We start from the raw sequence: 14,646 nt of genomic DNA, 5'->3' as shown, positions 1-14,646 counted from the left end.
GGTTTCGCTCATACATGACGTCTCGTTAGCAACGCGTCCTATCTGGGAATATAAAATCACAATGGCGGCAGGTAGTGTCAGACGTTCCCCAAGGCTCAGTATTAGGCCCTATACTGTTCTCTCTGTATGTCAACGATGTGTCATCGGTTCTGACGTATTGCAAATACCATATGTATGCTGATGACCTTCAGTTGTATCTAAGTGCGAAACCAACCAATCTCAAGAAAGCTATTGAAAATTTCAATACTGACCTCGATGCACTGTCAAAATGGGCACAGGACATAGGTCTAAAACTAAACCCATCTAAAACCCAAGCGGTACTTGTTGGTCACTCTAAGCTCATTAGCCCAAACCATCGGGAATTCTTACCACCTCTTATCCTAAATAGAACAAATATTAACTTCTCTCCCTCAGCAAAGAGTTTGGGAGTAATAATAGATGAAAACCTAAATTGGACAGAGCACGTAACTGCAGTGTGCAAAAAAGCATCAGCATCCCTTCATGTCCTACAAAAATATAAAAAACTCTTCCCTTTCGATCTGAAAAAGAAATTAGTACAAACGCTTATACTCCCAATCATTGACTACAGCGATATTATCCTACAAGGCCTTTCTCAGGAAAATTCCCGACGTCTAGAACTGGTCATGAATGCCTGCGTCTGCGTATCTGTGACGTTCGACTTTTTGATCACATTTCACCAGCATATGCAAAATTGTCCTGGCTGCGTGCAGACAAACGCAGAGATTTCCATACGCTCTGTCTTATCTACTGCCTTATAAATGTAAACTGTCCCTCATATCTCTCCTCGTCCCTAACGCTCATGTCGGAACAACATGACAGAAACACATGTTCCCATTATAATAAAATCCTCTCCGTTCCACTGCATCGCTCAGTCACCTTCTCCGAGTCCTTTACAGTAGCGGGAACCCGACTCTGGAATAACCTCCCTCGTAATGTTTGAGAACTTAAAAACATGTCCAGCTTCAAAAAACAGTTAATGACATATCTACTTAAGCAACAGTAATGCCTTCCTCTGTACATGAATGCACTTCACCTCATTACTTCCCTCTTTCCCCCTCCTTAAATCTCCATTCCCCGAAACACGCTAAACTAGTAAACATCTACTTTACACACCAAGATATTATGTACATCTGCACAAACCTTCATTACTATTGCCAATGCTTCTCATGTTTGTCATTATTATTTGATTTTTTTTTACTGTTATTATTATTGCTTATTATTGCTTTTATCATAATCTGTATGTATAGCACCTGTTGTAAAAATACTGCCGCATTTACTTTATTAGGTCTTAGTCACTACTCTTTATTCATATTGTCACTAGAGTAAGCTAATATTCTCATTTGAACTATGGTCATGATGTAACTCTGATGTGTGAAATGCTGCATGTGTGGAACACTGTTCCAATGTAAGAGAGGGCCTGATAGCCCTAATCTGATCAGGTTAAATAAATAAATTACTGTACTATAAACGTGTGAATGCAAGACGCTTTGAGACATCACATCTTCATACTATGTGCTGCCACACACGTAGCAAATTCTAACAATGAAGTGGACAGAAAGCACAATAATGGAAAAATATCTGACATTGTATCGGAAAGGTTAAAAGTGTGGCTATATCTGAAAACTGACTTCATATAAATAGTACAAGGTTCAGAAATGACATGCACATCAGAAACTGCAACACCATCTCGTGCAAGAACCAAAAACTGTAAAACAGTTTACCTATTCATACAGTATTTTTTCTGAACTACACATTTTTAAGAAATTTGTGGTATTCTACTAGTTACAAAAATGTGTTTTTATACGACCTCGAAGAACATAGAGCTTGTAACTGTATAACAAAAGTTTAAGCGTACAGCCTCGTTTTATCAATCTGTTACCATAAACCTTTTTGAATTATATATCCCTGCTGTTAAAGTAACATGTAGAAAATTTTAAGCCCAATGTCTTTTGCATGATAGAATTATCAAAAATAAATTACACGGACATATACAAAAAATTTTATAGTTCACTACAGCTTACACACCTCTTTATCAGAATCCATTTCATCCATGTCATCCCTTATACCTTGTAAGTACATGAAATAATTGGCTTTATCAGTGCTATCTGCTTGGCTTAAGACATATGTAATGGGAGGCAACCTCAGGCTTTCATCACTGAGTCGTACAGTTTCACCTTTGAAAAGATAACACCAACAGTTACTAACATTGCAAAGAGGAAACACACAAGTTTAAGGTAAAAAAAAAATTAACCACACTATGTGTAATAATGATCATGACACATTGAAAATTACTAGAGAATTAATGGTAAAGGAACAGATGCCACCATCAGCTGAGACGACATTATATTGCTCCAGACTGTTACCTGTCCCTCCTCTAATACAACATTACACAAATAAAGTAAATGGACAAGTACTACCAGAAACAATAAACACTGGGAACTGCTGTGGCTGTGGCTATGCACCTACAAGACAACAACCTGTCTTACACCTGCATCCCGCAGTTGGCCAAGCGTCAGCCATCAGCTGTTATAGCCAGCTTACAACCCAGCAACTCCATCACGAACCAATACTTGCCTTGTGCATTAGTAAACATCCCAGGCAGTAACCGAAAAGGCTGGTTTTTTGCCCGTCTGCAGCAGACACCTCGAGAGCAGCGCACACATCCACGACCACAGCAACGCTATCATGGGCCCTAGAGATTTCATCTCCACTTGTGACATTCCCGCAAGTAGATAGAACTGTATCCGTGTGCCACGACCTTATTTATGCCAGCAAACAACCACACAACACCAGTTCACATCACACAAATTCTCTAAGCTTTACACCAACTGCTGCCACAGTCAATGTATCAAGAGTCTCTCCTAGTACCTCCAGTGGCCCACTGTCTGATGCAGCCAGTGTACCCACCTTGGATCTTTGCCTCCGATGCTATGTGGGGCTTCCAGCAGTTGTCATCCTGATACATCAATACTTGGCCTCTATCACTGTGGACCTCCAGGACTTTGGTATTATGGGGTGTCATAGTGTCCATGCAATCACATACAATTAGTGCATCATGTGAAGCATTAACTGACACTTCAGTAATGGTGATTCAGTCTTCCGTAACTGACAATACACCAGACTTACTGGGTCTCACCCACAGAACGACTCCACCCCGACAGAACGACTACTTGTGTTCGTGAAATTAAACTTCGTTGCACAAATTCCACAATATTTCCTAGGAGCAACAGTCTGACATCTTCAGGTGGTTCAACCTGATGTCTGACAGTTGCTCCGAGGAAATACTGTGGAATTTGCACAACGTGATCCGGCGGCAAACCCGTCAAGAATATTTACAACATATCCACCAAGAAAGCTTGAAGAGTCACATCAATGAACTTCTTAATCACAGGCTACCTGAGCATCGAATTTTCTGACACCAAACCTGACATGGGCTATAACAGGAACGAAACTAGAAATCTTATAAAACAGAAATTACTTCAAGGCAAATTTTACAATGTTGCACTGCAGCATTTGGAAAGTCACTGACAATCTAGTATCTTCCTTTATCCTCTGGTGAGGTACTCTGAATATTTCTGTATCTTAGACACTGTAATTCTCAAAATATTTAGGTTGAGAATCTCACTGCAACTGAATACATACAAGTGTAAAATTCACGCCCCCCCCCCCCACCCAACAGCACTAAATACTTTCCAATCTGGTCTTCAGCTACATCTACACTTATACACTGCTCTTGGCTGATGATTCAAGTATTACAATTAAGCCTAGTGTGGAAGTTTCACTACTTAAAATGTAAACGAAGTGTTCTTCAAAATTAAACTGGTTCTCTGCAAATGACCTAGAGTTTAGAAAAAACAGCATGCAATTCCGTTACTCCCCAGGGCCAGCAACATGATATTTAACCTTTCACACTGCTGTATTTCTCACATAAGTGATTACAAGTGAGAAGATGTTGTAATGCATATATGTGCACACATATATCTAAAAACAAACATGATGTAACTTACCAAACGAAAGCGTTGGTATGTTGATGGAGACACTAACAAACACAAACACACATAAAATTCAAGCTTTCGCAACACACGGTTGCTTCATCAGGAAAAAGGGACATACATTGAAGTCCACCCTGTGCAGTTCTGTCAGCATGTATGGGGGTGATGTCTGAAACTTTAAGGATTTTGATATGATTTTCACTAACTGAAAGACTGATTCAGATATTGTCACACCTGGTTCACAGCTCTGTGACCATTCTTCATGCTGACGTTTTATTATGATAGGCTGACTTGTATGAGTTTTTGTACTGCTGCTGCCATTGTCTACTCGCAGAGTGATGCGTGTGGCTTCTGCCGTATCAGTTATCTTCGCTTTGATTATTATGATTACTTCTCTTGCAATGTAGACAGTTGCTGTGTGATTAAGAGCATCTACATGATCACCATCACACACTGTGGCAGTGATAGTTCCCTGCTTGCTCAGAGGAACCATTGTTGAGGTTGTGTTAGAAATTGTTTTCCATTCTCCAATTTGTACATTCCGTGCTGCCTGTGCACCTTCATGGATAAAGCTAACATTGTCCAGTACGGACTTGTTGTGGAGAAAATTGAAAGCCTGCAATAGGCCGTTGGGACATGCAAAATTATTATTACCAAAATCTATAAATCTATCCATATCTTCTCCTTCTGAATATATTTCGGTCTCTTGCTGTGTTTTTCTCTCTGTACGTGAAGTCTAACCTAAGGAAGGAATGTGTTTTTTTGATATGATACACTGATTCAAGGCAGCCTGGTGCCTCAGATGACATTCATGTCTCCTGAGAATATTCCTGGCATGCACGGCTTAAATAGTTTAAGTTATATCTCTCTTTCTCTGTTTCCTGTCAAGCACACGAACAATGCAACATGAAAGCAGCAGAATCTTCATTGTAGCGACCATAAACACTGAGGCCCCACCACCACCACCACCACCACCATGGTTTACGTGACAGCCAGCAATCACAGTAAGATTCCACCGTTCATTGTTGCCGAACTTTGACTGTTGTGTGTTTCAAAATTACAAGGGGAAAAAAATACATGTATGACTAACTGACACATAATATGCAATATGTCATGTTGTAATGCTTCACTTATATTTGATGTAGGTTATAAGCACTATTCTTATAAACTACATGTATGTACACGTAAGTAAGTGAAAAGTTTAGATTGCTTCTCACCATATAATGGAGATAATGAGGCACAGCAAAAATATTGTTAAACAAGTAAACTTTCAGCCAAAATCCCTTCTGAATTAGAACCCAAAACCCAAACACCCTATGGCGCTAGTCGAGGAATCTGCAGCCTACACTATCGCAGTACATTTGAGCCTCTGCTTCAGACAATTCAGCTCTGTAACAGAGGTCCACAACTGATTCTGTCAACAATGTTACAAATGGTGAGCTCTGCTTTCATCTCGCATGGAAGACTGGCAGCCTTTGCCATTTCCATTTGAAACCAGAGAGAATCTCTTCGAATCCAAAGCAACACTTGTAATGGTGCCAAAGTGAGTTACCACCTGCTGCTAGCTGCACCCCATGCTCTTCATGGCATCCAGAAAGACTCATTCCACTTCTGGAACAACTCCACCTGGTATGCACACTGAGTGCACACTGGCTTTCTTAGCCTCTTTTTGAGTCATGTCCTTAAGGAGCCATATAATGTGCCTAACATTGAAGCACCCAACTATCAATACCCCCACCCTCTGTGATTTCCGGATCTGGATCTTGCCAACTGAGAGGTTTCCTTTGAAACAGGACAAGCAACTACATCTGGCTGAGGAACAGTGACAGTCACTACCAACACCTGGAACATATTTATCAGACTAACTGGAGAGGCCTTACGTTCAGCCCCTTGGGAAGTCTTTTGCTACCTTCCACTTTACCACGGGTGAGAAGTCAACCTTACTGCAAACAGTAACTGGGCTGGTCATCGGTGCAGACCGATCACTGGATTCAGATGTCCTGAATATCCTTTGAATCCCATGGCCAGCCCACCACAATGATGCCCATCCACTGTAGCTTCAAGCTGTGTAATCGAAGCCATCACAGCCTGGAGCTGAGAGCGATTTGTCATCAACTTGGCTCGCATCTGCACAGAGCGATCACAGTCCTTATCCATATAAAGACTGTGGAAAACTACACTACACGGGCAAACAAAGAGCTATCGAAACGTGCTATTGAACTTTACGTAGACGCTGTCAAGAATATAAGAACTGTGTCCAATAAATTAGTTTAATAGGCAGAGGTTCAAAAACTAAAGTGCCAAAGCACTCAGATGAGACTAAATAATTCGCTCCTGATAAGGAACTTGTACTGTCACAAAAAGAGTTTACTTTCAGACACTGTGTCTATTAAATATCAAATTAAAATGCAGAAATTCTATATACTAAACTACCGAAGCACAAAGATGAAACTATACAATTTGATCATAGGTAGAAACTAGTAAAATGTCACAAAATTGGTTACTTCCCTTTTGCTGCTTGTGTCTTGGCCAGCTGCCGCTGCTTCCTACCTGTTCACCACCTACTCCCACCTTAGACTACCACTATACACCATCTCTGCAACAACCTACGAACCTCCCCCATATCAGCTCATAGCTGACAAACCCAGCCTTGCAGACCTACTCCATTTAACCCACCCTGAAAAACCCTCCCACTGCCATACAAAACCTAAACAAATCCAAAACACAGTCATGAACCTTTCCCCCAAAGGCCTTAGCCCCACAGAAGTATCAGTCCTTCACAAAGGCCTCACCATTCGCCCCACTCCCAAATTCAATCACGCAGGACTTGTTGAAGACCTCCACTCCTTCACCCGGTCCCTACAGGGGAAACACATTTTGAGCACCAACCCTAACAAACTGACTAAACTGAAGACCAACGCTGAACCCTGCCTGACTCAGTTCTCTCCTCCATTCAACTGTAACCACCCATACTGCCCCCAAACCACCCCCCGTTAAGTTTCCAAAATTTCTTAACCTTGAACCTTGCCTCTCTTATCATTCCCCAAAACCCTAAACATGCAAGCTAACCTTACATCTGCACAAAGAGCTGCATTCCACCACCTGAAAACTGATCCTGACCTTATAATCCTACCTGCTGAGAAAGATCCACCACTGATGTTTTGAACAGCAAGGATTACCTGGCAGGACAACTCCGCCAGTTGCCAAATTTGACCACCTACAAACCCTGCCACAATGACCCCATTCCAGAAATGCAGTAGGATCTCCAGTCTCTCCTCAAATCCTTGAGGCCACCCTAGAACCTCTCCCCGTAGCCTCTCTCTCTCTCTCTCTCTGTCTCTATCTATCTATCTCTGTTCACCCCTACCACTCCCAAACCCTCCTGGCTTTGTTAGTCACTGTCCTTCACCCACCTGTGTTGGCCAACCTCTTCCCCCCCCCCCCCCCTCCCCCTAACTAAACCTAGCTGTCCTACTCTCTCTCTTCACATCGTCCCTGCATGCCCCCACAAGCAGCAAAGCAGTACTTCAGTACTTTACTGTGCTCCACCCCCACCCTGCTATCCCTTCCCCTCCCTGCCCTGACTCCCTCCTTACCCCCACCATCCAAATTGCTTCTCCTCTCATGTGCAGCTGCTGGCAGTCTGGTATTGACAGCCAGAGACAGTGGTCGTGTGTGTGTGACTCACTCTCTCTCTCTCTCTCTCTCTCTCTCTCTCTCTCTGTGTGTGTGTGTGTGTGTGTGTGTGTGTGTGTGTGTGTGTGTGTGTGTGTGTGTGTGTGTGTGTAATTCGGAAGTTGGCCTTTTGGTCGAAAGCTTACTTGTTTGACAGCTTTTTCTTATGCCCCCCCTATGACTCAACATTTCCACTATATGTTGAGTAGCAATCTATCCTTTTCATAAGACTATCATTATTCCATCCAGGATTCTCCTTTATACGTGAATCATTACAATGTGAGGTATTACATGTTATAAATCACACTGTGTATCACTCTGGCTCAGTGTAGCACAGAAGGCAGTGAAGTATTTAATCACAAAAATCATTGTCTAGTTAGTTGAATTTTAATATAATATCAGAGGTTGACAGCAGTTATTAATGAATATAATTCCAAATGCAAACTGAAATCACATCTGCTTGACAACTAGGGTCCTGAAAGTCCGTGGCCCATCTGCGTGGTCTGCAAGCACCTGTGGTGTATGATTCGCAAATGTTGTCAGAGGTTGCTGAAGGCGATCAATGCTGTTTCACCTAACAACAAAAATGAGTGTAAACTTGGCAATGACCGTGTGGAGGTCACTCACTTGTCCACATCCATGCAGAAATCACAAGCTAGCACTCACTCACATTCAGGGTGCAAATTTGAAGTGTGCACATGAACAACGTGTTTCCTTTACCACTAGAGTTACAAAAACAGGTAAAAATTATTATCTGTTACTTGTGGATAACAAATACAAATATCCATTCGAAACATTATTCGTTTACACAAATGAAAATATTCATTCACCGTCTGTGAATAAGAAGCATTACATATAATAGGTAAATCTGAACTCCAATGACATTTGGTGCTCCAATTCTTCGTTATTTATTAAATAATTTGTTTGTCAATTAGTTTTCTAAACAACTGTTTTTTCCCCCCCTTCAAACATCTCATCTGGAAGTTCATTTGATTTTCAAATATTTGCCATTGTGAGACACTAAAGAAAATATGTTCTACATCTTCAAAGATGATATCAGCGTTTATAACTCCTTTCAGCATAATGATACAAACGTTCCAAGTCACGCTCTTCTTCTGCTAAAATTCAGAAATTCCACTCTAGTTTTGGCAAATAACTTTGTTGTGATTCTAATTCCCAAATCACATTCAATGTGAATTTTCCTTTTATGTTTTCTTTGGTTATGTGTGTCTACAGAGAAACTATTTATTTTTTAATTGTAGGTGAGACACTACTGTAACACTTTCAGGTGTTGCAGGGGAGGGGAAAGAAACATCTTCCCAACATTTCTTGACAATTTCTTCATAAAAAAAGTTGATAGTTCTCCAATATTATGAACTCTTTTTGTACTCAAACATTGTGTCTCTTCTGAAACTTTTGAATCTCAAAACTGTGTGTAACTGCACTGATGCAAGTAGGATCTTCTAAAGGATACCTTACTTGGAGTTAGCCCTAACACTTTTTGATAACATTTGATGGCCAGCATAATTCCACAAATATTTCTGGAGACTTCGGAATAAAAGTGAGTTAATGTTAGTTGATAGCAACCACCTAGTTGTTATTCTGTTCAATCAAAGGTAGCAGTGTCTGATGGAATCCCACAGTTCATTCAAACTTCAATAAATAGGATGCCTTGTCAATGTTCTCTTACGTTTTGTTCCTTCATTTTCACAGAGTGTCAAATTCAAATAATCCCCTTTATCCCCTTTCTGTGTGTGTGTTTTTGTACTACAGGGAATTTAAGCCCAGAAGTTATCCCTAAAATGTTAGACACCACACAACACATAAGAAGAGAAATCAATACAAATATTCCACCGACCAAGTATTCCACATCTTACAAGTTCTCAGTCACAGTTATTCCTAATAGCAACATAAAATCCACACTGCTGACACACCCCTGAGGCACACAATTGGTTGGCTGCAAAGGAATTCTGACAGTTGTTGCTAATACAAATGTTTTTAATACCCAAAATAAAATATTAAACTGTATAATAAAGACTAATGTGGACATATATACACACCTGGATTTGCAGTCATGACTAGGAGTTCTATACACTGTTTTATCCAGTAATGTGGTCCCATAGGCTCCCAGTTCTGAGAAATCATTATGTATAACAGACGGTCATGCAATTTTCGTTTCATACTTGCATCAAATACCTCAAAAAATTTAGCTCTGATTGGTGGCTGGACACATCTTAAACCTGCCAGGAATGCAGGCTCTAACTTTGTTCCCAGTTCAGATTGCTTCAGATTTTCATCTCTGCAAGTCCATTATTTACAGCCATTACAATACATTTTGAAAGTCTGGTGTTTTGTAACTACTCAGCTAACAATACAGTTTCTGAGTCAAAATGTATTTTGCTTACCTGTACACAAAATTAACAATATCAAGGAACTGGGCATTCAGTTCCAATTCATCAGGAAACCTTTTTTCAACGTAGTGCATCATTTTAACCAGGAGTATGGATTTTTCTCTCAGTGTTGGAGTCTGATTAATAGCAATAGGGTTCTTGTTCTTCATCCAGTCCTCTAGCATCTATGTAAGAATTGATTATACACATATTTTGCTCCTCATGCAACACAATTCTTAGCCTAGCTATTTAGTAAGATACCAGCTCACCTTAGTTATAGCCTTCATGACTTTAATATCTGGTGATTTTTCAATCAGACCAACCAGTATTGTTCCAATGAACGTCTTTCGCATATCAGCACCCATCACAACTACACGGTTCTTTACCATGTCTAAACTGAGAATCAGCAGATCACTTCCTGCAACCAAAGTTAATGTTTTAATACATTCTATGCGTAATAATGGGAAAAGTAAGAAGACATGTAATCAGATTCACAGACCATACAAAGTTAAATTTGCTCCTTTTAAAGACCTCTTCAGCACTGTTTGAAAGGTTATAGTCAGTTTCAAAACCTATTTGGAGGAATATAATTTCTTTATTAATCAACAGGAAAGAATTCATGCCTTATAGTCACGCAGTTTCAGACTTGAATCATTAACAACCGGTATGAAGGTTGTTTTCTCTTTTTTTATATGATAAAGAGACACTCAACGATGCTAATTATGACGGGATTCCATTTTGGCATCCTTGAACTTTTTTAACTGATATAATTTTATTCAGGATCTTGAAATATTTCACAAAGAACATCAAAAAATAACTTCTTATTCCACAGTAAAAAGATAATAAGCTTTTAAGATTTGGTGTGTTTACAATTTTACATTTACAATTACATTCCATTTTTTGCACATCATACGATTACAGTAAAGATATATGCCTGACATGAAAACTTTATTTTATAAAATAATAAGTTAAAATACAACTTTCACTGTGTTTTGTTTAATGTTGCTTTTTCACATTGTAGTATCTGTCAACATTCTCCTAAAGTGTGTCATATGTCAAACTGTCAATATCATCTTCAACTTCACTTTCATCACTGCTGATGCAGTCCCTGCTACTTCTGGTGGCTGTGAAAATATTCATACACATCTCTGACGAAGCACATTTATAGTATGTTGTGAAGATAAATTAAAAGATTTGCACTTGCAATTACTTCACTCTTATGTCATACATCTAGATGCTACTAATTCCATTGATTAAGGAGGGCCTAAGGAATGCATTGTAGTTAAAGGAATGCACAAGTATTTTCTACTTTCCACCCATGGCCACTGAGATGCAACATAGGGCATGACAGCTGCTCTGCTGATTTATAGTAAATTACTTGCAAGAGAGCATGTTTTATGTGACTTCAACTGTTTGTGGAAGTGACTTCAAGTTAAAAGAGATTTCTATTTGGTTGTCAGCAATTTGTGTCCCAGTTGTGTCATTGGTTCATGTGGTCTTTCCTTATACAAAAGTGAAAAAAGTTTATACTCCGCTTTCATTATCTGATGATGATCCGTGTAAACCTCACTTAGTAATTCCAAGTCTCCAACAAAGTGCACTCAGCAGCACTGTCTTCCAGACTGAGAAAAAGACAGAATCACAGCCTCTTAAAGCAGGCACAGCAAGTACAGAGTGAGCACAAATTCTTACAGAATAACCATTTGACATAATAATTTATACTTGATGCCATTACATAGGTTAGTGTTACTAGCTTTTTTTTAAAGACCACTTACATTAGTAAAGCTCAACGTGTGCTCCCTTGGTAGCTCAGAGAATGTCAAGGCGGTATTCCAGTTCCCGCCAGGTGTTTTGTAACGTGTTCTGTCACCTGCATCCACAGCAGCTTGTATCATAGCCTTCAGTTCGTTGACGTCAGCAACTGGTGTGATGAAGACTCTGTCCTTGATATAGACCCCATCCCCCCAAAAAAGTAAGGGTCATAATGTCTGGAGAGCGGAGTGGCCAGGGTGTTGAACTGTTCCTTCCAATCCAGAAATGTTTCATCCAGGAAATCATGCACTATCAAAGCCCAGTGGAAGGGGGTGGGGGGTGCTCGCTCTTGCTGGAAGAAAAATGGTCCATAAACCTTGTTACGCATGAGGCCACACCAAACATTCACTTTTTCGCTGTCTCGCTTCAACTGTACAGTAGCATGTGGAGACTCTGAACCCCATATGCGGACATTATGCCTATTTATCATTCCACTGATATGAAAGGTGGCTTCTTCAGTAAAGCATATGCGATGTAAGTAACTGTTAGTGCCATCAATCCTGTTAAGAATCTCAGTTGCAAATTCTGCACGTGTCAGTAAATCATTCGGTTGCAAGGCCTGCACAATTTGCACTTTGTCAGCATGCAACCCAAGCCCTTCAAGAAGAATCTTCACCACACTTGCTTGCGGTATTTGAAGTTCATGTGATGCTTGACGAGTTTATATAGACAGACTCCATTGAAATGATTGCCGAACACGATCAACAGTTGCATCACTCACACGAGGCCTGCTACTTCGAGAATGATCTTCAATGCCGACTGTTTAATTAAACTTGGCATACCATCATTTTACTGATTTAACATAAGGTGGGCTGCGTCCATAAGCAGTCCGAAATTTATGCTGAACACTGATGGGCGATTTTGTTTCGTGAAACCACAGCACACGTTCTCCTGCTTCGATGTCATTTCGCCAGCAACTAACGTGACCTAACAGACTGAGTTGGTGTTATGGAGAACTAGCGCCATCTATTGGTCACAATAACTAGTAACAGTAACCTATGTAGCAGCATCAAATGAAACGTACTATGTCAAACGGTTATTCTGTTATAAATTTTTATAATCAGGGCAAGACTTTGTGCTCACCCTGTATCTCCTTACTATTGTCACCAAAATTATTAGCACCTGCTTTAATGTCAACTGTCTGTCCATTAAATCTCTTCATAGTAAAAATCTACTCGCCAAGAGGCAGAAGAATACACAAATAAAAGACATTTGTAACTGGTAATTTTGTCAATTACTAATTGTTTTCTTCATAGTAAAAACTGCATGAAGTGTCCATTTCCAATAAAAGTGCAGTATTAAAGGAAACACATCTATATCATCAACAATCTGGATGTTCTTTTTGCCACTTTGAGAAAGCAGATGTAACATGTGGAGAGTATAGGAAAGTAGTGTAAAATAGCTTTCTCATGAGCAAATAATGACTTCTTGTTGGCGAAATGTACTCGCGATTACCTCAATATTTGATGGAACATAGAAAATAAATAAGCTGTTCCTTATTGTGGATACCGATTACAACAATATTTTGTGTATGAAGTGCTGTTGACAATGTCTGGGGTTAATTGTTTAACGACACCAGCAACATCTATCTTCCTCATTCATGGTTTTCCATAGATGGAGTCTCCTAACTATCAAAAACAACATATGTGTTGTTATTTCCTTTCACAGAATTTATTATGATGGAGTGGAGGAGAGATGCCTTGCTGACTGTAGTATCTTGTCCAGCTGACAAAGGATGCAGTGTTGTGAGAGAGCAAACTGTATTTTCTTGTTGTTGTGGGCATCTAACATTTGTCTATAATTTCTGATCAATTTATGGGAAGTGGCTACTGTTCCTCTTGATGTTTCAAACAGTAGGTCCATTGACCTCAATACTTCATTACATATGTGCTGTGAAAGTACCCATCCAGCTATTCTGATTAGGAAAGAAAGTTATCCCTACAAGACTCTCTCTCATTTTTCTCATTTTCCACAGTGGATGCAAGACTGTTCACCAAACTCGTCAGGGGGTACAGAATTCCAAACCTGAGTCAATGTATGTGTGCTCCTGTTCTTACAAGAATTTTCATATTTTATAGTAATGTATTTTCCATTTCCAGTACATGAATTGTTATATACCTTGCATAATTTCAGTTGCCAGTCTTCTTTTCTTTGCAATCTTATGAAGAGATGGATAATTATAACAAGATAAATAAGAATATCTACCTGTAACCTACTGGTGAGATTATCTCCAATGTTCAATATTTTCTTAAGTTCATCCATATTAGGAAGATCAGTAGTGGTGACAGCACAAAGGAAAGCTGTGCCTACCATAGGTAAACCTCTAACAACTTTTCGCCTTGCTTTGCTGGACAACACACTAGGAACACAGACATGTAAAAAACAAAGTAACATCAATCAGATGTCTATTCTGTACATTTTTCCTGCAGAAGGGGATTTTTCACATCATTTTCTTTCCCACTACGAGTCTAACACATTTTATGACTCATTTTCCTTGATCCAATGTTAAGTTTTCGAGATACTGAAATATCTTCAGTAAAACTGACACACAATGTTTGTATAGGAAGTCATAAAAATTTATGCCTATGAATGCCAAAGTGGCATCTGCCAGAATATGAATTTTTTCATGTCTATCAGCTGGAAAAGAAAAAAAGACCATGAATTCTTTCATGTCTATCACCTGGTCAAGAAAAAAGAATTTTACACCACAATACAGTGTCACTAATTTTTTACACTGAGCACTGCTATGCTATTTC

The 14,646-nt window shown here is 39.6% G+C and overlaps 1 protein-coding gene across 4 annotated transcripts in view; it reads right to left on the bottom strand.

The window, feature by feature from the left end:
* Positions 1–14,646, bottom strand: part of LOC126284735 (transformation/transcription domain-associated protein) — a 392,578-nt gene that overhangs the window by 151,215 nt on the left and 226,717 nt on the right. For all 4 annotated transcript variants that reach the window (XM_049983877.1, XM_049983882.1, XM_049983889.1 and 1 more), the window contains 4 exons: positions 10,348–10,496; positions 10,094–10,263; positions 9,749–9,987; positions 2,047–2,195 (listed from right to left, as the gene is read on the bottom strand). In XM_049983877.1, coding sequence (XP_049839834.1) covers positions 2,047–2,195; positions 9,749–9,987; positions 10,094–10,263; positions 10,348–10,496 — 707 coding nt within the window. The remainder of the gene's footprint in view (positions 1–2,046; positions 2,196–9,748; positions 9,988–10,093; positions 10,264–10,347; positions 10,497–14,646) is intronic.

The sequence above is a fragment of the Schistocerca gregaria genome, chromosome 1, assembly GCF_023897955.1.
Source record: "Schistocerca gregaria isolate iqSchGreg1 chromosome 1, iqSchGreg1.2, whole genome shotgun sequence".
NCBI lineage: Eukaryota > Metazoa > Arthropoda > Insecta > Orthoptera > Acrididae > Schistocerca > Schistocerca gregaria.
Note: the sequence above shows the minus strand (reverse complement) of the source record. Positions and strands in the feature narration are given on the sequence as shown.